Here is a 25,539-nt window from a genome sequence, read left to right on the forward strand (position 1 = left end):
CACCAGCAAAAGTTCAAGTGAATTTTACCCACTAGAAAAAAAAAGGGGGATTGGTTACAATGTCTTTATGGTCTCATTCACACATCAGTATTCGTAATCAGCATTTCATCAATATTTGTTTAGTGTCTCTAAAACACCAAACAGGCGTCAATCTTTCAATTATAAGTTTTCTCTGTAAGTTCCACTTCCAGTTTTTGCCCACACCACTGCAGCAAAAATACTGATGTGTGAATGAGGCCTAAGAGGTGGTGCTGAAAAGCTAATGCCAACTTACCAGTGACAACATTTTGCTGGCAAACACTTCAGCAGCACTTCCTTCATGTAGATGCAACAATCACAATGCTGCTCATCACACATCCACAGTGCTGGTCCTGACCCTCCCCATCTTATCAGCAGTACTTGTACCTGCACACAGATACTACGCTCAGCCACGGCTAATGTTCATGTGTATATGAGTGAGGACATGACCGTATGACTCCTCCGAGGACTTCATCGCAGTGCATGGACTGTCCGCACTCCTGACCCCAGCCTAAGGTGGATGGGCACCTTAAAGGGTTAGTCCTGCTCTCATCTGCTCCCCCACCAGGGGCGAGTGGGGCAGGTGACGTCACACGTACAGCTGCCTGCCAAGACGAGTGTGTAATTTGGCTGCTATCAGGGATTATATTGATGCATTATGCCAATGATCACACATGTGTCTCAGCAGGTATCAGCAGATGGGACGTGTCAGCCCCCAATCTATGGGACAGGGGCAGGCAGAAGCCTCCAAGCGTCGGGTGGCTTTTCTAATCTTGAAATGCTTCAGTGGTTCAGGCAGAATTAACCAGATGTCACATCACCTACAGATTTGGCGTCCACTTGTTATAGAGCAGGAGGAGCTGAGCAGATGTCCTGGTTTTTGGGAAAAGATTCCTTATCACGTGGATTAAAATAACTGAAATCTGTGCTCATTCTGAACTTGGCAGCCAAGGGGGTGGTCCGAACCCGATTCACAGCTATGCATGTATACAGGGCAGGCTGTCAATCACAGAGCGGGACCGCCCACTGGACTACTAAGCCAAGAATGAGCAGGGAGTCAGCTTTATGAAATACAAGTTTCACTCCATTTTCCCAGAAACCTGGACATGTACCCGGCTCCGTCTGCTCCAGAACCTGCACAGCACTTCCTAGAATAGACCTTGTCTATCAGCCGGAGTCCAGGTCTTCATTGCCGCCTGCTCCTGTCCAGGCATTTCTTGCTTTGTGCTGCGCCGCTGACAGCTGCGTTATGTCGCCCGTCTGTAAACAGCGCAGAGCCGGGTATTAAGTGTCCTGACCTAGTGAAGTAACGGAGGAGTCTACTGCAGATGTCCTTCTTATGTTCTTTAGTTTTCAGTGCCCAACATGTTTGCAACACCGAATTTCACTGTTAGGCTATATGCGCACGCCGCAGTTTTTTCTGCACACAAACTGCACCATGTCACAGAGAGCCTGGAAATGTAAAAAAAAACAAAAAAACAAAACGCTTGTAATGATTGTGTATTTTTGTTAATGCCTTTTTTAAAGGAGAAACAAAATATGATAGAAATTACAGAATAGCTCAATAGCTTAAAATGACGTGGGGTTCCTCCCCCCGACCCCCCCCCCCCCCACCTTTTTTCATAGCCAGCACAGGAAAAGCAGCAGCTGGTTATGAAAAAATTGAGAGGATCCCACGCTTTTAAGTATTTGATTTGTTTATTTTTTTTTAAATGACATGGAGTCCTGCCCATTTTTCTAAAACCAGCCAAGGTACAGCAGACAACTGTGGGCTGAAATTATTAGGGTGGGAAAGGCTATGGTTATTTGGCCCTTTCCAGCCTAACAATAGCAGCCCACAGCTGCCTCAGAATCCATAACATGCGCCAATTATGGCGCTGGACCCAGCTCTTCCTGTTGCCCTGGTGCGGTGGCAATTGGGATAAAATAAGGAGTTAATAGCAGCCCACAGCTGCCACTAAGTCCTAGATTAGTAATAGCAGGCGTCCATGAGACCCCCATCACTAATCTCTAAGTGAAAAGAAATAACCAAAATAATGCTTTATTTGGAATAAAAGAGAAAAAAGCCCCCTTTCACCCAAACACCCCTCCAGGTCTGAAGTAATCCACATGAGGTCCCACGACGCTTCCAGCACATCTGAAGCTCACAGCGATCGGCCATAGAATATGACTGCTCGCTGTGAGCTCCACGCAGCAACTGAAGTGAGCCGCACAATAAGTTGTGACGTCGCTCAGGTGATTTCCGGTCACAGCTTGAGTCCTCCACCTGTGACAGCAAATCACCTGAGTGACGTCCCACTGACAAAAATGCAAGAAGAATGAACATGCTGGGTTGTTTTTTTTTGTTTGCTTTTGTTTGTTTTTTTGACAATTGTGTAAAAAAAAAAAAAAAAAACTGCAACGTGCGCACAGCAAATCTGACTTCTCATAGACTTTACTGGGAAGTCAAAAGTGAAAAAGTTTTGACAACAAAACTGCACCAAAAACACAACAAAAAAAATGCAGTGTGCGCATGTGGCCCAAGTCTCAGAGTTCATGAGTGACCAACTTCCCATTCAGACATGTCCTAACTGTTGGTGGGCAGTAAAGATGAATAGGGGGGCTTCAGATGAAGTGTTTGTGGGGGGGGGTCCTTATACTGACAATGTGATTGATGGATGTTCTGCTGCTGAAATCTCTTGTGATCGGAGGGGGACCCTGGCAGCAAGTGTTTCACTTTCCTGCAGCGCCACCACTGGTCAAACCTAGCATTACACCGATCCCACTGAGCTCATCTGCTGTGTGTAATGTACAGATGTGCTGCGGTCTATATTTCTAGGACCTGGGACAAACCCAAACTGGAAGGGAAAAGGACTACTGAGAATATTCACTATGGGGCTGCATTAAGTCCAATTGTTGAATCATCCACAGCTATTACCGAACCGGGGGGTCTCCACTGCATTCCCGGCCCATCATGAGACCCCCGATGTGTCCTTAGGAAGAACTAAACACCAGGTATCAGAAACCACACATTTATTTCCATGTTACAAAGATTGCGGCGATTTTTTCCATACTTTCAGCTGCAGGAACGCACAGTGATCAGTTGGCGAACATTCATTTACTGGCTATAAAGACATGAAACGCTGCAGTGTTACATTGTGACAAAACCCCTGCAGCGCTCATCACTAGTCAATAAGGCCGCACATAGCACCACTGAGTTTTGGCTCGGGACGATCCCACCGCGCCTTGGAGAGCGGGATTCGGGAATTATTGAAATCACACAGCGGCATTTACAGAAGGAAGCTATACAGTCCGACCATTTACATCCTATGTACAGGGCGAGGCAGCAGCGTGGAGGCAAAGTGACGCGTGTCCGGGGCGGGGGGACGAGGGATACAGTGTCCGTGTCTCATCGCACAGCAGTCGCAGTGCAGCACATCGCTGCCGCTGCACACTCAGTAGTAAATGCATCCAATAAATTAGCAATAATTGATTTTAATTAAAACCTCTGAATGTGAAGAATAGAGGAACGTAGATGTAGAAAGTGGCAGGTGAGGATGAAGGGCGCAGACACCGGATGAAGGGCGCAGACACCAGTCCTCCCCTCAACCACAATCACTCCTTAGTAATGACGTAGAGAATAAATAAATAAGGAACGATCCTCGCCGGCCACGGTACGGCACGATAATAACCACGACGTGTAGACCCCACAAGAGGAGATTACACAGGTACCACAAGCCGCTCTGACCTGTGCAGCTACAATGAAGCCCGTACTGTCTGCTCCGAATTTATACCGTACATATATATAGTCCTTTCCCCAAACTCCAGCGCCCGTCAGACACAACCATATTCATACCAGACGGTCTGTGGGTCGGTGGTGGAGTCCGGGGAGGCAGGAGTACTTTTTGGGGAGGTTTTGTTGGGGTCGTCTTCTGCAGTGACTGGGGGGTGGCAGTCCGACAAGTTTGGCGGTTTAGGGTGAACAGTTCCCGTCTGAGCTTCCACCTCAGGGATGCTGGATATGGGGCGAACCGGTGAGACCATGGCCACTTCTCCGTACCGAGAGCTGGGTCTGGACCGGCCTCTACCTGCAGTTTGGGTTGAAGCGTACGGTTGTTGTAAGGAGCTGCTGGACAAGGCGTGCTGTAGTGTCTTGTCTTCTCTGGAGACGGCCAGTGACAGGCGTCGCGTGTCCAGTGATCGGGTGCGCAGATCCTCATTTTTCGCCGGGTTGAACATCCTGCCAGTGTTGGGTCTGTCGCTCGGGGAGCCGGTCGGGGTAGATGTTCTTAGGATCTGGCTGCTGAAGTCTTGTAATACAGGTGTTTCCAGCTCTGGTTTCTCCATACGGGTCAGATCTGGACCATTGGCCTTTAGAAGATCCGCAGTGGCCAGGCTGAAGACCCTGCTCAGAGAGCTTCCCTTACCAGCCAGGGAGCCTGGGTGCTGAGGCTCAGGAACTTGCTGGGATGTGGCGACGGGCTGGGGGACCGGGGTTCGTCTAAGTGACGCAGTTTGGTTAGTTGCTGGATCTGTTGGTCGCAGGTTGGGCTTGACATATTGGCCCGGCCTCCCAGGTTTGGCATCTCCAGGTAATTTTGCCAATAGATTGACATAGTTTGGTGCAGAGTACTGATAGTCCGTGTAACCGGCCTGGACCACCGGGCTCCCTAATTCAGAAGAGTCACCCATCTTCTTGAAGTAATCGGCCATCATATCATCCCGACCACTGGACGCCTCCTGCACACACAAGAAAAAAGAAAAGAAATTAGGCCGCTGTAATACCAAGATGGTAACGCTCCGAGAGGCAACTGGAGATCATCAAGAGATAATAAGTCATCGCCTATCACCGGAGAAGCTTCTGGAGAGCAGAATACCCCTAATGATGTGCAACGTCTCAGCTCAGGCTCCTCTGAGGTCGAGAAAGGCCTTTGTTGTTTTTTTAATCATTTTGAGCTTTGTACACCGCTATCTCCATTGGTGAGCAATGCTGGATCTCCGCTCCGTTCAGACCGAGCCTTGTTTTTGGGGTTGGTCGACACTCGGTGACCAGTAACATAGTCCCTGATCCTGTGGACTTGGGAGAACCTACAATCTCGGTGCAGAGTTTACCTTTTCCATCGTAAGGGCTGAAATCTGATATTTACAGGTTTTCAAAATCACAGGAATGAGTGGAAAGTGATTCAGGCACGGATTGCAAGCTCCGCGTCACAAAGCCCCTTTAAAAAAAGATAAAACTGCGGAGAATCTGACCTCTAACTATAAATTACACTTTGAAATCTCCGTTTACAGTTTTTACTGCGGGTCCCGACCTGTAGTGTTTAATCGCCGGTTCCTGCCAAAGTCAATGATTGGGGATGAGCACTACGGAAACAAAGTCCTTTTCGGGAGCTCGTACATGTAGCGATTTGTGCATTTATGGACCGTACAGAATTCCCGGACTGACCACGATCTCCTGTCTCCAATTTACAGTGTCATAGGCATATATGAGGCTCTATGTTTGGGACTGGAGCCCCGTGGTCAGTCTGGGGAATGCGACAGTGAAATATGGCCGTCTGGGATCATCCTGACTGCGATGTATCACAAAAAGATATGTCCAAAAACATACTGATAGGGACCTTAGATTGTGAGCCCCAATGGGGACAGTGTTGCCAATCTATGTAAAGCGCTGCGGAATTAATAGCGCTATATACAGTCATATGAAAAAGTTTGGGCACCCCTATTAATGTTAACCTTTTTTCTAACAATGTGGGTTTTTGCTATTTCAGTTTCATATCTCTAATAACTGATGGACTGAGTAATATTTCTGGATTGAAATGAGGTTTATTGTACTAACAGAAAATGTGCAATCCACATTTAAACAAAATTTGACCGGTGCAAAAATATGGGCACCCTTATCAATTTCTTGATTTGAACACTCCTATCTAATTTTTACTGACTTACTAAAGCACTAAATTGGTTTTGTAACCTCATTGAGCTTTGAGCTTCATAGGCAGGTGTATCCAATCATGAGAAAAGGTATTTAAGGTGGCCACTTGCAAGTAGTTCTCCTATTTGAATCTCCTATGAAGAGTGGCATCATGGGCTCCTCAAAACAACTCTCAAATGATCTGAAAACAAAGATTATTCAGCATAGTTGTTCAGGGGAAGGTACAAAAAGTTGTCTCAGAGATTTAAACTGTCAGTTTCCACTGTGAGGAACATAGTAAGGAAATGGAAGAACACAGGTACAGTTCTTGTTAAGCCCAGAAGTGGCAGGCCAAGAAAAATATCAGAAAGGCAGAGAAGAAGAATGGTGAGAACAGTCAAGAACAATCCACAGACCACCTCCAAAGACCTGCAGCATCATCTTGCTGCAGATGGTGTCACTGTGCATCGGTCAACAATACAGCGCACGTTGCACGAGGAGGAGCTGTATGGGAGAGTGATGCGAAAGAAGCCGTTTCTGCAATTATGCCACAAACAGAGTCGCCTGAGGTATGCAAAAGCACATTTGGACAAGCCAGTTACATTTTGGAAGAAGGTCTTGTGGACTGATGAAACAAAGATTGAGTTGTTTGGTCATACAAAAAGGCGTTATGCATGGAGGCAAAAAACACGGCATTCCAAGAAAAGCACTTGCTACCCACAGTAAAATTTGGTGGAGGTTCCATCATGCTTTGGGGCTGTGTGGCCAATGCCGGCACCGGGAATCTTGTTAAAGTTGAGGGTCGCATGGATTCAACTCAGTATCAGCAGATTCTTGACAATAATGTGCAAGAATCAGTGACGAAGTTGAAGTTACGCAGGGGATGGATATTTCAGCAAGACAATGATCCAAAACACCGCTCCAAATCTACTCAGGCATTCATGCAGAGGAACAATTACAATGCTCTGGAATGGCCATCCCAGTCCCCAGACCTGAATATCATTGAACATCTGTGGGATGATGTGATGCGGCTGTCCATGCTCGGCGACCATCAAACTGAACTGAACTGGAATTGTTTTGTAAACAGGAATGGTCAAATCTACCTTCATCCAGGATCCAGGAACTCATTAAAAGCTACAGGAAGGCACTAGAGGCTGGGATTTCTGCAAAAGGAGGATCTACAAAATATTAATGTCACTTTTATGTTGAGGTGCCCATACTTTTGCACCGGTCAAATTCTGTTTAAATGCGGATTGCACATTTTCTGTTAGTACAATAAACCTCATTTCAATCCAGAAACATTACTCAGTCCATCAGTTATTAGATATATGACACTGAAATAGCAAAAACCCAAATTGTTATAAAGAAAAAAGGTTAACATTAATAGGGGTGCACAAACTTTTTCATGACTGTAAATTATATATATATATATATATATATATATATATATATATATATATATATATATATATATATATATATATATATATATATATATATATATATATATATTATATTTATTATGTGTGGACCGGTCACTGGTCTCGGGGCCCAAAATCAACAGCCTCATCACCGGTTCAGACACGGCTATCCACCCTTAATCGGAGACTGGTGGACCTGTTATCCAGCCCATCCACGATTCTGCACTTGAGTGTCAGCTGCACAAGTCACTGCTGAAAACCAATGTACAAGACGTACAGATTTAATCAGTGCATGTTTTGGTGTCTGCACCCGGAGCGTCCTATCTGGAGCGGAGTATGTCCATGTATTTGGGCCACCCTAACCACAATCACCCGGGAATCAGGCCCCTTCTTACAATCACAGATATTCCGGGCAGAACACAAACAAGTCAGGAATGCTGGAACATTAATCAGAGGTTAGTAAATGCCGCCACGCACAGGATGATGAGGAGATCGTCCACCATCACATAATGACGAGAGGAGCGTCCCAGCGAGTTAATAAAGACCCCCTCCAACAGTGAATGTTAGACCTGGTGTGGAGATGGAGGACAGAGAATTGCAGTGGAGTACCCTGGGGATATATAGCGAGGTCGCTCTTCTGTTGGCCTGGTCCCCGCGATGCCTCCATGCGCTGTTGTCGATTGATGGCGACGAGGTTCTCGACGAAGACTCTGAAGGTTCCTTGAAGTGAAACGTAGGAGAAGGGGAAGGAGAGGAAGGGTGCAGGGAGTCGGCCTCTAACAGAAACTCCTGCAGGGTGATGAGCTCGCTGTCAGTTATACTGTGCCGGCGCTGGAGGAGAGACGGGGGCGGAAGAGCAAGTGTTAACGTCACATCTACACTTCTGAGTCTACAGTTTATCAATAGATAACATGGAGCAGCTCCTGCATTACACTGTATCCGGCTTTCCAGATAACGCTCGGATCCAGAAGCCGGCATCGCCCGGCTAGCTCCCATCTGAATAAAGCATGTACAATGGGCAAGAAACAAGCGAAATCTGCACTTCAGCAGCGAGCAATGGCATTATTGCAGCGGGAGCCGGACGCATCGTGAATGCAGCTCTGAAGGCGACTGCTGTTCCTTTATTTTAATCCACAATATTCAAGGATGAAAAGTCTCATTTCATGTAAGAAATGAGCAGCTCATTGGTGGAGCAATTAATTCCAGCTCCACCCGTGTGTCCGGACCGGTGTCAGTCTGGTCTGTGGATACTTACAGTGTGAGGAGACGTCTGGTTACTTTCCTCCAGGAACTCTTCTAAGGTCACCATTTCACTGCTTGGAGACCCTGATGGCGGTCTCGGCTGTGTGCGGCTCGGTGGCCTGCGCTCAGGATTGGTGCCGGACAGCACAATGTTTGGGGCAGACGCGGGGTCTGGTTTATGGCCAGAGCTCAGCAGGGTGGAGCTGGTGTGAGCGGTGAGGCCTTCTCTATGGAAGGTGGCAGCTTCTCTGGTGGGGACGAAATCGTCGCTGCTCGTACTGTCTGGCCGGCCTGGAGGGAAACTTGCCGAACCTAGGGGACAAAACAGAGTCACCAATAATCCCACTACTTGCACTGGCAATATCAGGCTTCTGCTACAAACCCTTATTCCATTCTTACAATACTGACTTTTTAGGGCACTTTAAACCCTGCGATATGGATATCGCTAGCGAGCGTACCCGCCCCCGTCGGTTGTGCGTCACGGGCAAATAGCTGCCCGTGGCACACAACTTCGCTAACACCCGTCACACTCACTTACTTTCCCTGCGACGTCGCTCTGGCCGGCTATCCGCCTCCTTTCTAAGGGGGCGGGTCGTGCGGCATCACACGGCAGCCATCCAATAGCAGAGGAGGGGCGGAGGTGAGTGGCCGGAACATCCCGCCCACCTCCTTCCTTCCGCATTGCCGGTGGACGCAGGTAAGGAGATGTTCGTCGCTCCTGCGGTGTCACACATTGCGATGTATGCTACCGCAGGAACAAGGAACAACCACCACCAACCAACCTTATTTGGTAAAGGAGCGATGTGTCAACGATTTTTGACGTTTTTGCGATCGTTGCACGGCGCTCCTTGTTGTCACACGCTGCAATGTCGCTAATGGCGCCGGATGTGCGTCATAAACACCGTGACCCCGACGATATATCATTAGCGATGTCGCAGCGTGTAAATGGCCATTTAGTCTGTAGAGATTTAGTTATGTATTTCTATAGCCACTGACACTACGGGCTATAAACCGTTCGTTAGTGTTTAGCTATATTACTTTGTGTGCTGCTCCTTATCTGGAGGCTTTCCCCCCACGTTACCCTCCTGCTTTATTGCATATTTTTAATCAAATACCGTACTTTTTTATTAAAGGTTTTCCAAACCTCTACAATAAAAACCGAAAACATGATCCCATACGAAAATGTACTTCTACCTCACACCCCTTCTCCTCCGCAACCGAAGACCAGGAACAACAGGGAGAAGCTTAAAGAAGGGAATTTTGTTTACTTACCGTAAATTCCTTTTCTTCTAGCTCCAATTGGGAGACCCAGACAATTGGGTGTATAGCTATTGCCTCTGGAGGCCACACAAAGTATTACACTTAAAAGTGTAAGGCCCCTCCCCTTCTGGCTATACACCCCCAGTGGGATCACTGGCTCACCAGTTTTAGTGCCAAAGCAAGAAGGAGGAAAGCCAATAACTGGTTTAAAGACCAATTCAATCCGAGGAAAACATCGGAGAACTGAACCATACCACATGAACAACATGTGTACCCGAAAAAACAGAAAAAACCCCGAGAAAACAGGGCGGGTGCTGGGTCTCCCAATTGGAGCTAGAAGAAAAGGAATTTACGGTAAGTAAACAAAATTCCCTTCTTCTTTGTCGCTCCATTGGGAGACCCAGACAATTGGGATGTCCAAAAGCAATCCCTGGGTGGGTAAAAGAATACCTCATGATAGGGCCGTCAAACGGCCCTCTCCTACAGGTGGCCAACCGCCGCCTGAATGACTTATCTACCTAGGCTGGCGTCTGCCGAAGCGTAGGTATGCATCTGATAATGCTTGGTAAAAGTAAGTAGACTCGACCAGGTGGGTGCCTGACACACCTGCTGAGCCGTAGCCTGGTGCCGTAATGCCCAGGATGCACCCACGGCTCTGGTAGAATGGGCCTTCGGCCTTGAGAGAACCAGAAGCCCAGTAGAACTGTAGGTTTCAAGAATTGGTTCCTCGAGCCCCCGAGCAAGGGTGGATCTGGAAGCTTGCGACTGTTTACGCCGACCAGCGACAAGGACAAAGAGTGCATCCGGGTGGCGCAGGAGCGCCATGCGGGAAGTAGAACCTGAGTGTTCTCACCAGAACCAACAGATGCAAATCTTTCTGAAATTGATGGACTGGACGAGGACACAAAGAAGGTGAGGTGATATCCTGATTGATATGAAAATGGGATACCACCTTAGGGAGAAATTCCGGAACCGGACGCAGAACTACCCTGTCCTGGTGAAGGACCAGGAAGGGAGTTTGTATGAGAGCGTTGCTAGCTCGGAAACTCTCCTAAGAGACGAGACCGTCACTAGAAGGCCACTTCCCGTGAAAAACGGGAAGGGAGACATCCTTCAAAGGCTCGAAAGGCGGCATCTGGAGAGCAATTAGAACCCTGTTCAGATCCCAGGGCTCCAACGGCCGCCTGTACGGAGTGCTGAGAAGACAAACTCCCCGTAGGAACGTGCGTACCTGAGGAAGTCGTCGTTTCTGAAAAAATACAGATAGCGCTGAGACTTGTCCCCAAAGGGAACCGAGCGACAACCCATTTTCCTACCTAGATTGCAGGAAGGAAGGAAACATAGACGATGCAACCGGCCAGGGAGAAACACCCTGCGCCGAGCACCGAGATAAGAACATCTTCCACGTCCTGTGGTCAATCTTGGCGGACGTTGGTATGCTAGCCTGTCTCATGGTGGCAACCACGTCCTGAGGTAATCCTGACGACACTAGGTTCCAGGACTCAATGCCACACCATCCGGTTGAGGGCCGTAGAATTCAAATGGAAGAATGGCCCTTGAGACAGCCAGTCTGATTGGTCTGGTAGTGCCCCCGGATAGCCTACCGTGAGGCACCACAGAACCGAGTACCACAACATCCTCGGCCAATTTGTAGCGACGAGGATGGCGCGGCCGCAGTCGGTCTTGATCTAGCGCAGTACTCTGGGCAACAATGCCAGAGGTGGCACCTAAGGTAGCTGGAACTGCGACCAATGCTGAACTAAGGCGTTTGCCGCCAGAGCTCGATGATTGTGAAACCGTGCCATGAAGCTGGCACATTGTTGTTGTGCCGTGACGCCATTAGATCGACGTCCGGCCTCTGTCAGCGGCGCCAGATCTCCTGAAACCCGTCCGGGTGAGGAGACCATACTCTTTCGGCCACACCTCAGCGACTTAGGAAGTCAGCTTCCTAGTTTCCACACTTGGGATGTGAATTGTGGATATGGTGGATGCCGTGTCTTCCACCCACATCAGAACCTGCCGGACTTCCTGGAAGGCTTGCCGGTTGCGCGTTCTTCCTTGGTGGTTGATGTATGCCACCGCTGTGGAGCTGTCCGACTGAAGTCGGATATGCTTGCTTTCCAGCCGCTGTTGGAAGGATTGTAGGGCAAGATACACTGCTCTGTGTTCAAGAACATTGATCTGAAGAGTGGACTCTTGCTGAGTCCACGTACCCTGAGCGCTGTAGTGGAGAAAAACTGCTCCCCACCCTGATAGACTCGCGTCTGTCGTAACTATCGCCCAGGACGGGGATAGGAAGGACCTTCTTTTTGACCAAGAGGTGAGAAGAAGCCACCACCGTAGAGATTCCTTGGCCGCCTGAGAAAGAACGACGACTCTGTTGAGGGACGTCGACTCCTCGTCCCATTGGCGGAGAATGTCCCATTGTAGTGGACGCAGTAAAACTGCGCGAAAGGAACTGCCTCCATTGCTACCATCTTACGTAGGAAGTGCATGAGGCGTCTCAATGTGTGCGACTGGTTCTTAAAGAAGAGCTTGCAGCCCGTAGTGAATGCTGTTTGTCTAGCGGCAGCTTCACTATCGCTGAGAGAGTAAGAAACTCTATGCCTAGATATGTTATCGATAGGGTCGGGGTCGGATCTGACTTTAAAAAGTTGATGATCCACCCAAAACTCTAGAGAGTCTCCAGCGCAACGTTCGGGCAGTGTTGGCATGTTTCCTAAGAGAGTGCCTTGACAAGTAGATCGTCTAAATACGGGACCACAGAGTGACCCTGAGAGTGCAGGACTGTGACTACTGCTGCCCTGACCTTGGCGAAGACCAGTTGGACTGTCGCTAGCCGGAAGGTAGAGCTACGAACAGAGGGTGTTCGTCTCCTATAACGAAGCGTAGAAACGCTAGTGCTCTGGATCAATCGGCACGTGTGGATAAGCATCCTTGATGCCTAATGATGCTAGGAAATATCCTTGGGACCTTGAGGCGATGACATGGCGGAGGGATTCCATCCGGAACCGCCTGGTGTCCACGAGCTTGCTGAGCATTTTTAGATCCAGAACGGGACGGAACGGCCCGTTGTTATAGGTACCGCAAAGAATTTGGGGTAAAAACCGTGACCTTGTTCCTGAAGAGGAACGGGGGTCATCACTCTTTCCGCCTATAGAGTGCACCCTGTTTGCAGAAGAGCAGCGGCCCGGCCGGGAGGCGGAGAAATTCTGAAGAATCGAGTTGGAGGACGAGAAGTGAGCTCTATCCTGTACCCGTGAGACAGAATGTCTCACACTCAATGGTCATTGACCTATGGCAGCTAAATATCGCCAAGGCGGGAGAGCCTGCTACCGACCGAGGCCGCAAGTCATGAGGAAGCCGCCTTGGAAGCGGGTTTTCAGACTGTCGCTTTTTTGGGCGAGACTGAGCCCGCCAAGAATCCTAGCTCCTCTGATCCTTTTGAGTCCACATTGGACGAGGAAAAATGGGACCTGCCCGAGCCTCGAAAAGGCCGAAAACCCCGACTGCCTCTTGCTCCGTTGGGGTTTGTTGTGTCCGGGCTGAGGAAAGGATGAATCCTTACCCCTGGACTGCTTGATGGTTACATCCAACGCTCACCAAACAGTCGGTCAGCAGAAAAAGGCAACTGGTTAGGCAACCTTTTTTGGAAGCAGAATCTGCCTTCCATTCACTTAACGAGCAGACCAGGCTCTGCTTAAAAACACGGAGTAGCGGAGGCTACCGCCGCACGGTTCGCAGAGTCCAGGACAACCTGAATCGCGTAAGAAACAAATGCAGACATTTGAGAGGTTAAGGATGCCACCTGCGGCACAGATGTACGTGTAACCGTGTCAATCTGTGTAAGACAAGCTGAAATAGCTTGGAGTGCCCCAAGGGAGAGAATGCCGGAGCCAACGGTGCGCCGACAGCCTCATAGATGGCTTTCGACCAGAGATCCATCTGTCTGTCAGTGGCATCTTTGAGTTTGCAGTTCCATCTCCCACTGCAACTATGGATCTAGCTACAAGCCTGGAGATTGGAGGATGCCGCTCGGGACATTGGGTCCAGTCCTTGACCAAGTCAGGGGACAGGGATAACGTGTATCCTAAGCCGTTTGGAGAAGCGCATATCTGGATAAGCGTGGTGTTCCTGGACTGCCTCACTGAAGGCAGAGTGGTCCAGAAAAATACGTGAAGCTGACTCCTCCACTGGAGGAGCTGTGAGAAATAACCCACATTCTATAGATGGACGCTATAAGATTATTTACTATGGCGTCACAATCAGGTGTATCCAGATTGAGAGCGGTCTCAGGATCAGAATCCTGAGCCGCTACTTCCGCCTCATTACACAGCGAGTCCTTCTGTTAGGACCCTGATGAAACCGAGGCCGCTCATAGCGAGCCCACTTAGGCTGTCTGGGACTGACGTCCGTGCAGAGCCGTGACTCTGGGATGCGTGTGACATTCCCGGAGCTGTTAGTTATTCACACTGAGGGGGGCCATGGATCAATGATTCAACAGTGCCCATATTGTGAGAGACATGTCCGGACTGCTAGGCTTCTAGTATCATAGCCATAGTCTCAGAAAAACTGTCAGTAAATACTGCAGACACCGTCCTCATCCCCTGGCCATTAGTGCATACAATGGGAGTCTATGTACCTGCCGGCCGTATAGCCGTACATGCTGTACCAGCTGTATAGAAAAACATGTGGTTCTGCACCTTTGTTTTACACAGAGAATATGCTGATAACTCCTCCGCATAATCCAGGAGGGTATATACAACGTGCGACCAAACAGTGCAATGTATATAGTACAAGCATATCTATAAGTGCACTTCTGCACTAGTGGGGTTAGCACCACAGGTGCTGCTTAACGCCTGTTACAGCGATTGTGTGACTATCAGAATGCCAGGGTCTTCCACACTTGTCTCTGTATCGTACAGAAACTGACACTAATGGCTGCCGGTGTCCTTGTAGAGAAGGAAGCCGTGGGCGTGCCTGAGAAAGTGCGGGAATCCGGATTCACAGTGCACACAGTGAGAGGGGTGGAGTATGCAAAACATACTCCAGCTCTCAGCGCTGCTCTATGCAGCGTCACGCCCCTACCCTGACTGTCAGGGCTGTGGGCGGTAACGAAGGGAGACTAGGCCCAGAAGCCGGGGACTCGAGTTAACAGCGCGGCCGCCGTAAAAGCGCGGGCCGCGCTGAAGTCCCCGGCGCACCACAAGTGCCAGCCGCGCCGCAGTTCCAGCGGCCGGCGCGACCGATTCATAGAAGTGGCCAGCGTCCCGCCCCTCTCCTGACTGGCAGGTCTGGGGGCGGGAACGAACGGAAGCAGGCCGCAAAAGCCGGGGACTCTAGTTATCAGCGCGGCCGCCGTAAAAGCGCGGGCCGCGCTGAAGTCCCCGGCGCACCACAAGTGCCAGCCGCGCCGCTGCCAGCGGCCGGCGCGACCGATTCCTGGAAGTGGCCAGCGTCCCGCCCCTCTCCTGACTGGCAGGTCTGGGGGCGGGAACGAACGGAAGCAGGCCGCAAAAGCCGGGGACTCTAGTTATCAGCGCGGCCGCCGTAAAAGCGCAGGCCGCGCTGAAGTCCCCGGCGCACTACAAGTGCCAGCCGCGCCGCAGTCCCAGCGGCCGGCGCGACCAATTCCCATAAGTGAGCCTGCTTCAGCAAAGCTGAATGAGGCCATGGCACAGGCGCCGCAGCGCTGATGTCCCCCGGCGCACTACAACACCCAGCATGCTGCGGTGTGAGCGCCAAATGCACGGGGACACAGAGTACCTTGAGGAAGCAGGGCCATGTCCCTGATGTACTCCGCTCCATCCAGCATCTTCTCCAGGGGCTGTAGATGGAGCACGGTCTCAGTGCCTGGAGACCGGTAAATCCCACTTCACCCAGAGCCCTGTAAAAAGGGATGGGGAAGGAATCAGCATGTGGGCTCCTGCCGCCGTACCCGCAATGGGTACCTCAACCTTACAAACACCTCCGACATACAGTGGGGTGAGAAGGGAGCATGCTGGGGACACTATATGTGTCCTCTTTTCTTCCATCCGACATAGTCAGCAGCTGCTGCTGACTAAAAAGTGGAGCTATGCGTGGATGTGTTGCCTCCTTCGCACAAAGCACAAAACTGGTGAGCCAGTGATCCCACTGGGGGTGTATAGCCAGAAGGGGAGGGGCCTTACACTTTTAAGTGTAATACTTTGTGTGGCCTCCAGAGGCAATAGCTATACACCCAATTGTCTGGGTCTCCCAATGGAGCGACAAAGAAAGGAACGTCTCCGATACATTGTGACAATACAACAAATTCAATAAAGTCCAAAAATAATTTGTTCTGAAGCAAAATTTCCAACAGGAAAATGTCACCCAACAAATGGCCATTTACAAAGTGCCGAGAAAGCAGAGAAAGGGAAAATTAGGATGACAAACGTACACAACAGTATTGTCCAGCAATAGGAGATTAATGACAAACCAGGAGGAAATCCACGGCCCCAGATATTTCTGAACTTCGGAATTGCATTTCTTTTTTCAGCAATTTTTTTTAGTTATTTATTGGATATTTTGCTAAGGTTCAACCATTATACACGTGCCATAAGGGGGTACATGGGTGCATCGGAAGCCGCAACGGATTTAACCCATCTGTGCTGGTCTCGTCAATTGACGTGATTGGGTGAAGTCTTACACCTTCGCATTAGAAAAGGTGGAATATTTGACAGTATAAAACCACGGTCTGCCTGGAAATCACCGGCATAATGCTGTTATGATGATGCATGCAGATTGGTCTTTTAATCAGGGCTGTGGAGTCGGTAAGCCAAACCTTCGACTCCGACTCCGACTCCGACTCCTCAAATTCTCTTGCACCGACTCCGACTCCGGCTCCGACTCCGGCTCCGACTCCTACATATATTGCTTATAGTTAGGTGAAAAATTTATTGTAGTACATGAATATGTGTATGTGAACATCAGACATTTAATAATTTTTATGATACAATAATCAAGATATTTGGATAGAACATAAAATATATTTATTGGAATACAACTTTAGAACACAAAAAACTGTAATAAATTGTAAATATGTAATACACTATGTAATATACAGTAGATTACATATATATCTTGTGTGTGTATATACACTGTGTATATATATATACACATATATATATATATATATATGTATATATATATATATATATATATATATATATATATATATATATATATATATATATATATATATATATATATATATATATATATATATATATATATATATATATATATATATATATATATATATTTATTAGTTTTTTGTGTTCTAAAGTTGTATTCCAATAAATATTTTATGTTCTATCCAAATATCTTGATTATTGTATCATAAAAACAATTAAATGTCTGATGTTCACATTGTACTACAATACATTTTTCACTTAAATATAAGCATTATACTAAATGTTATTATTTAGTAAAATATTCAGCACATTCTGCATTGCACTCCTGTCCCCAATTTATTATATATTTTAGGAGTCGGAGTCGGTGCATTTTATACCGACTCCGACTCCGACTCCACCAAAATGAGCTCCGACTCCGACTCCGACTCCACAGCCCTGCTTTTAATCTTGTGTTTCTCGCAGCAGATGATTTGTTACTGTTGCACCTAGTCTGGACGTCGTCTGAGCCCATCAGCTGCAGCAATCGCTCCTGCCCCGAGTGATTTGCAATGAGGGAATAATTAGTCTTCACTTACCCTTCAGAGTCAGCGGTGAGCTGCCGGTGGACGTGGTGCTGTGGGGCCGAGGGACTGCAAAGAAACATTTTTTGTGTTAGGATTTGATAGATACATCCATCTTTACAGCCCCACTCCAGCATTTGTGTTTGTTTTTTCAGCACTGGAGTGGCGCTTTAAGTCTATGTGCCCACGCTGCGGAAAATGCGCGGAATTTGCCGCGGATTTTTCACGGAAATGCCGCGGATTTTTCAACAATCTGCAGCACAGCTACTCCCCAGCCATTTCTATGGCATTTGGGAACTGCTGTGCCCACGCTGCGGTTTTTTTCTGCAGCGGAAATAATGTGCATTTCCCTGCGGAAAAATCAGCAGCATGTCAATTATTCCTGCGGATTTACCTGCGGATTTTGCCCATGCAAGTGAATGTAAAAAAAAAAAGCAAAATCCGCAACCAAATCCACGTCAAATCCGTACCTATGCAAAGGTGCGGTTTCCGGGGGAATGCTGTGGATTTAGCTGCAGAAAAATCCGCGGATACAGAGTCCCGTGGGCACATAGCCTAAGTCTAAGGCTATGTGCCCACGCTGCGGAAAATGCGTGGATTTTGCCGCAGATTTCTCGCGGAAAAGCCGCGGATTTTCCAGAAATCTGCAGCACAGCTACTCCCCAGCCATTTCTATGGCACTTGGGAAATGCTGTGCCCACGCTGCGGATTTTTCCGCAGCGGAAATCGTGCAGAAAAATCTGCAGCATGTCAATTATTGTTGCGGATTTTCGTGCGGATTTTGCCTATTCAATTGAATAAAAAATAAAAAAATTCGCAAAATCTGCAACGAAATCCGCGTCAAATCCGCACCTATGAAAAGGCGCGGATTCCGGGGGAAAGCTGCGGATTTAGCTGCAGAAAAATCCGCGGATACAGGGTCCCGTGGGCACACCTGCCCGTGGTCTTATGCTCCCTCTCTGGTGGCTTCACATTTTACAGATGCCGCTCCGGCCCCTTGGTGCCATCTTGTGCCCGCAACTTCTGACTGGCCAGAAATCAGAAGTTACATCACAAGCTCCGAATACAATGTCTATGAGAGCCAGAATGAGGCTCACATAGACTTATATTGAGTTGTGACATCCTGCTCCATGAAACACTGGAGCTGCCGGCAGGTCACAAGCCGACGGAAACCAACTGGAGCAGTTGCAAAAGATGATGAAGCTGCTGGAGGGCAAGTATAAGATGGGGGCTGGGGACCTAGATTTAAAGCAGCACTCCAGCGGTGCAATAACAAAAGAAAGCCACCGGAGTGGAGCTTTAATTTTACATTTCTACAGTGACTTGTGGTTTGTATGTAAAGACGCTCATAGGCACATCAGGTAGTCCCACAGCAAAACCCTGGAAAATAGGGCAGCAGAAAGCTACAGCTCAGGCTTTTTTTGGGCCAAACATCACAAATCTGGATCCAGCATGTTCCCAAAAATGAATTAGGCCAACCTGGTCACAGAGGGTTTGTACCAAGTCTCACAGTGGCACCAGTTACCTGATAGGGGGGAACCACAATGCTCCCGAGAGCCCGAATGTGGAAGAGGTGGAACATGTGCTGCTCCGCTTTCTCCAGCCGTCCCATAGACCATGTCCCATAGACAATGAATGGCGCGGAGCTGCGCACGTTCCACCTCTTCCACATCCAGGCTCTCAGGATCACTTCGGGTCCCTGCAGACAGCAAGTACTAAAACAAAACTACACACAGACGGTCATTACCTCGATGTCCTCCAGAGCTGCGCTCGTTCTCCGGACACTGCTCAAACAGGTTCTCATCAGAATTGTTACCTAAAGAGCAAAAAGTCTGAACATTTTACAGACAAAAATGGAGCCAAAAACTTGTGTAGATGACTTTTCATTCCACTCCTGAGCCCGGCACATTTCCGGGAATAATGTATATGTGCAGGAGCCTGTATTATACTGGAGATATTTATGGAGGTGCAGTCGCTCCCCGTTATTAATTCTCTTGTGTGTCTTTATAGGACAGAAGCCGCCCCCTTCGCTCACCTTTGGATCTCCCCGGCTGCTGGGACCTCAGGCTCGTAGCCGGACTCAAGTGAATTGCAGATGTGGAGAAGGCCCTGGTGCCGGCCTCCATCCTCCGCGAGCGAGACGTGCGCTCCGAGCCCTCCATCTCCTCGCTGCTGCAGCCGTGATAAGACTTCCGATTCTGCTTGTGACCAACGTCAACCAGAACTGAGGAACCAAAGAGCACACGATCTAATGAGCAGAGGCACACCGTACACGAGGAGCCCTGACGCAGCGCACGGCGGCGGATGCTGACACACAAGTGCATCGTCCGGCAACAATGTATCCAATAGATTTACACAATGGAACAATTGGAATAAATTCTCTCTAATTTGTTTGTAACGTCTCGTGGTATCGGTCAGCCCGTTACTGGTTAATCTAACCCCCATGTTACCACCCTAAAGTGGGGTTCTATGGCTGCCCGTACCCGGGACAATCCAGAAAGGCGATAAGATAGAAGGCTGACCCTATCTAAAAGTTAGTACACCCTGCAGAAGCATTCCCACGATGCACTGGGTGTCAGATCCACCGCGCGCTGCGTCAGACATTGCTAGATATAAAGCGACGAACATTTGAAGCAATCAGTACGTTATACACTCCACGAGCGAGACGATAAAGGGACAGGACGCGGGTAATGACATGTGGCAAAAACACAAAGCATTCCTGGTACTTTACCATGTCCCCCTAGGCCCACCAGGACCATGTCCCCCTAGGCCCACCAGGACCATGTCCCCCTAGGCCCACCAGGACCATGTCCCCCCTAGGCCCACCAGGACCACGTGTCACAACCTTCCCAAAGCCACAAATATAACGGACAGACAGTTTTTCTTGCTCCCATCATATCACACAAATTGCATTTAATCACAATCCATTGCAGGGTGGGTGCACAGACCACCAAAAGTAAAGCCGACCTATACCCAGTAAGTGACTATAACGACATGTCATGTGATCCGGAGGATGTACCCATCTCGGGGGCTCGCACAGAGAACAGAGGGTTAATAGGCAGCGCACGCACAGCAGGTTAGAGGAGAGAAAGCTGAAACTGGACATGCAGAGCCACGTGGGCAATGGGGGGGGGGTCACTCGTCTGGTCAGACATAAGGGGAAGCCGTAGTGACCAGGAAGTATTCATTCATTTCTAGATATTGGAGATTATCTGCTCCGCCACTGCCCCTATATACAGTGTGTCCACCCATATCCTGTATACACCGCCCCTATATACAGTGTGTCCACCCATATCCTGTATACACCGCCCCTATATACAGTGTATCCACCCATATCCTGTATACACCGCACCTATATACAGTGTGTCCACCCATATCCTGTATACACCGCACCTATATACAGTATGTCCACCCATATCCTGTATACACCGCACCTCTATACAGCGTGTCCACCCATATCCTGTATACACCGCACCTCTATACAGTGTGTCCACCCATATCCTTTATACACCGCACCTATATACAGCGTGTCCACCCATATCCTGTATACACCGCACCTATATACAGTGTGTCCACCCATATCCTGTATACACCGCACCTATATACAGTGTGTCCACCCATATCCTGTATACACCGCCCCTATATACAGTGTGTCCAACCATATCCCGTATACACCGCACCTATATACAGTGTGTCCACCCATATCCTGTATACACCTCACCTATATACAGTGTGTCCACCCATATCCTGTATACACCGCACCTATATACAGTGTGTCCACCCATATCCTGTATACACCGCACCTATATACAGTGTGTCCACCCATATCCTGTATACACCTCACCTATATACAGTGTGTCCACCCATATCCTGTATACACCGCCCCTATATACAGTGTGTCCACCCATATCCTGTATACACCGCCCCTATATACAGTGTGTCCACCCATATCCTGTATACACCGCACCTATATACAGTGTGTCCACCCATATCCACCGCACCTATATACAGTGTGTCCACCCATATCCTGTATACACCGCGCCTATATACAGTGTGTCCACCCATATCCTGTATACACCGCACCTATATACAGTGTGTCCACCCATATCCTGTATACACCGCCCCTATATACAGTGTGTCCACCCATATCCTGTATACACCACCCCTATATACAGTGTGTCCACCCATATCCTGTATACACCGCCCCTATATACAGTGTGTCCACCCATATCCACCGCCCCTATATACAGTGTGTCCACCCATATCCTGTATACACCGCCCCTATATACAGTGTGTCCACCCATATCCTGTATACACCGCACCTATATACAGTGTGTCCACCCCATATCCTGTATACACCGCACCTATATACAGTGTGTCCACCCATATCCTGTATACACCGCACCTATATACAGTGTGTCCACCCATATCCTGTATACACCGCACCTATATACAGTGTGTCCACCCATATCCTGTATACACCTCACCTATATACAGTGTGTCCACCCATATCCTGTATACACCGCACCTATATACAGTGTGTCCACCCATATCCTGTATACACCGCCCCTATATACAGTGTGTCCACCCATATCCTGTATACACCGCACCTATATACAGTGTGTCCACCCATATCCACCGCACCTATATACAGTGTGTCCACCCATATCCTGTATACACCGCGCCTATATACAGTGTGTCCACCCATATCCTGTATACACCGCACCTATATACAGTGTGTCCACCCATATCCTGTATACACCGCCCCTATATACAGTGTGTCCACCCATATCCTGTATACACCACCCCTATATACAGTGTGTCCACCCATATCCTGTATACACCGCCCCTATATACAGTGTGTCCACCCATATCCTGTATACACCGCCCCTATATACAGTGTGTCCACCCATATCCACCGCCCCTATATACAGTGTGTCCACCCATATCCTGTATACACCGCCCCTATATACAGTGTGTCCACCCATATCCTGTATACACCGCACCTATATACAGTGTGTCCCCCCATATCCTGTATACACCGCACCTATATACAGTGTGTCCACCCATATCCTGTATACACCGCACCTATATACAGTGTGTCCACCCATATCCTGTATACACCGCACCTATATACAGTGTGTCCACCCATATCCTGTATACACCGCACCTATATACAGGTGTGTCCACCCATATCCTTTCCACCGCCATTAACTTGAGAACAGCGGCAGCTATAGGCATAGAAGTGGTGTCTAGGTATAGTAAAGTAGCCATGCGCTACGCAATGAAACCACCTATAGCGCCACCTGGTGGAAATCAATGGAGTTAGCATTTTTATTTAGAAAACGGAATGAGATAGAGAAAAAAAGTGAATTACAAAGTTTTGGGCATCATCAATTCAATATGAGTCGACACCTTGTATACAGAAATGCTATGATTAGAAGGTGTAAACCTCACAAGGCTGCGGACGTGAAGCGATACCTCATGGAGACCTTCCTACAAGTCATTGGGTATGGAGGCTGTGTGGAGTGGCCTCCGCTCACCTGACCTGATCCCATTGGACTTCTTTCTGTGAGGTCACATCAAACAGCAGGTGTATGCGACCCCTCCACCAACATTGCAGGACCTACGACCACGTATCACAGATGTGTGCAAACGTGTCACCTGCCATATTGCACAGCGTGCAGCAAGATACAGTATGCTGTGCAGAGCCAAGATGTGCATTGCAGCAAGATACAGTATGCTGTGCAGAGTGCAGATGTGCATTGCAGCAAGATACAGTATGCTGTGCAGAGTGCAGATGTGCATTGCAGCAAGATACAATATGCTGTGCAGAGTCCAGATGTGCATTGCAGCAAGATACAGTATGCTGTGCAGAGTCCAGATGTGCATTGCAGCAAGATACAGTATGCTGTGCAGAGTGCAGATGTGCATTGCAGCAAGATACAGTATGCTGTGCAGAGTCCAGATGTGCATTGCAGCAAGATACAGTATGCTGTGCAGAGTGCAGATGTGCATTGCAGCAAGATACAGTATGCTGTGCAGAGTGCAGATGTGCATTGCAGCAAGATACAGTATGCTGTGCAGAGCCCAGATGTGCATTGCAGCCAGATACAGTATGCTGTGCAGAGCCCAGATGTGCATTGCAGCAAGATACAGTATGCTGTGCAGAGCCCAGATGTGCATTGCAGCAAGATACGGTATGCTATGCAGAGCCCAGATGTGCATTGCAGCAAGATACAGTATGCTGTGCAGAGTGCAGATGTGCATTGCAGCAAGATACAGTATGCTGTGCAGAGTGCAGATGTGCATTGCAGCAAGATACAGTATGCTGTGCAGAGTGCAGATGTGCATTGCAGCAAGATACAGTATGCTGTGCAGAGTCCAGATGTGCATTGCAGCCAGATACAGTATGCTGTGCAGAGTCCAGATGTGCATTGCAGCAAGATACAGTATGCTGTGCAGAGTGCAGATGTGCATGGTAGCAAGATACAGTATGCTGTGCAGAGGCCATATGTGCATTGCAGCAAGATACAGTATGCTGTGCAGAGCCCAGATGTGCATTGCAGCAAGATACAGTATGCTGTGCAGAGCCCAGATGTGCATTGCAGCAAGATACAGTATGCTGTGCACAGCCCAGATGTGCATTGCAGCAAGATACAGTATGCTGTGCAGAGGCCAGATGTGCATTGCAGCAAGATACAGTATGCTGTGCAGAGGCCAGATGTGCATTGCAGCAAGATACAGTATGCTGTGCAGAGGCCAGATGTGCATTGCAGCCAGATACAGTATGCTGTGCAGAGTCCAGATGTGCATTGCAGCAAGATACAGTATGCTGTGCAGAGTGCAGATGTGCATGGTAGCAAGATACAGTATGCTGTGCAGAGGCCATATGTGCATTGCAGCAAGATACAGTATGCTGTGCAGAGCCCAGATGTGCATTGCAGCAAGATACAGTATGCTGTGCAGAGCCCAGATGTGCATTGCAGCAAGATACAGTATGCTGTGCAGAGCCCAGATGTGCATTGCAGCAAGATACAGTATGCTGTGCAGAGGCCAGATGTGCATTGCAGCAAGATACAGTATGCTGTGCAGAGGCCAGATGTGCATTGCAGCAAGATACAGTATGCTGTGCAGAGGCCAGATGTGCATTGCAGCAAGATACAGTATGCTGTGCAGAGGCCAGATGTGCATTGCAGCAAGATACAGTATGCTGTGCAGAGTGCAGATGTGCATTGCAGCAAGATACAGTATGCTGTGCAGAGTGCAGATGTGCATTGCAGCAAGATACAGTATGCTGTGCAGAGTGCAGATGTGCATTGCAGCAAGATACAGTATGCTGTGCAGAGGCCAGATGTGCATTGCAGCAAGATACAGTATGCTGTGCAGAGTGCAGATGTGCATTGCAGCAAGATACAGTATGCTGTGCAGAGTGCAGATGTGCATTGCAGCAAGATACAGTATGCTGTGCAGAGTGCAGATGTGCATTGCAGCAAGATACAGTATGCTGTGCAGAGTGCAGATGTGCATTGCAGCAAGATACAGTATGCTGTGCAGAGCCCAGATGTGCATTGCAGCAAGATACAGTATGCTGTGCAGAGTCCAGATGTGCATTGCAGCAAGATACAGTATGCTGTGCAGAGTCCAGATGTGCATTGCAGCAAGATACAGTATGCTGTGCAGAGTGCAGATGTGCATTGCAGCAAGATACAGTATGCTGTGCAGAGGCCAGATGTGCATCGCAGCAAGATACAGTATGCTGTGCAGAGTGCAGATGTGCATTGCAGCTGACGGGGGACACTAATGAGCGCCATATGCGTGACCAGCATTCAATGTTTTGTGGGTTTCATATCATAGTATTTCTGTATGCAAGGTGTCGATTCGTATTGAATTGATGATGCCCTACAATTTTTTAATTCACTTTTTTTCTCTATCTCGTTCCGTTTTCGAGATAAAAATACTAACTCCGTTGTTTTCCACCAGGTGGCGCTATAGGT

At 48.5% G+C, this 25,539-nt stretch overlaps 2 protein-coding genes across 6 annotated transcripts in view; one reads left to right on the forward strand and one right to left on the reverse strand.

Moving 5' to 3' along the window:
* DGLUCY (D-glutamate cyclase) overlaps window positions 1–19,935 on the forward strand; it is a 102,403-nt gene extending 82,468 nt beyond the window's left edge. For all 4 annotated transcript variants that reach the window (XM_075329858.1, XM_075329856.1, XM_075329857.1 and 1 more), the window contains one exon: window positions 19,553–19,935. The gene's annotated coding sequence lies outside the window, so the exon portion shown is untranslated. The remainder of the gene's footprint in view (window positions 1–19,552) is intronic.
* Window positions 3,030–20,173, reverse strand: LOC142257716 (protein Daple-like). Of its 2 annotated transcripts, XM_075329860.1 has the most exons (6): window positions 19,578–20,173; window positions 19,290–19,358; window positions 17,558–17,611; window positions 8,582–8,880; window positions 7,936–8,157; window positions 3,030–4,737 (listed from the first exon to the last, which is right to left on the reverse strand). In XM_075329860.1, exons 1-6 carry the CDS (start codon window positions 19,864–19,866, stop codon window positions 3,832–3,834), a joined length of 1,839 nt encoding a protein of 612 aa, XP_075185975.1. In that variant the 5' UTR covers window positions 19,867–20,173; the 3' UTR covers window positions 3,030–3,831. The 2 variants fall into 2 exon arrangements, with proteins under 2 accessions (XP_075185975.1, XP_075185976.1); XM_075329861.1 differs by lacking the exon at window positions 7,936–8,157 and having other exon boundaries at window positions 19,578–20,172.
* Window positions 20,174–25,539: the final 5,366 nt, after the last annotated feature.

The sequence above is a fragment of the Anomaloglossus baeobatrachus genome, chromosome 12 (genome assembly GCF_048569485.1).
Source record: "Anomaloglossus baeobatrachus isolate aAnoBae1 chromosome 12, aAnoBae1.hap1, whole genome shotgun sequence".
Classification (NCBI taxonomy): Eukaryota; Metazoa; Chordata; class Amphibia; order Anura; family Aromobatidae; genus Anomaloglossus; species Anomaloglossus baeobatrachus.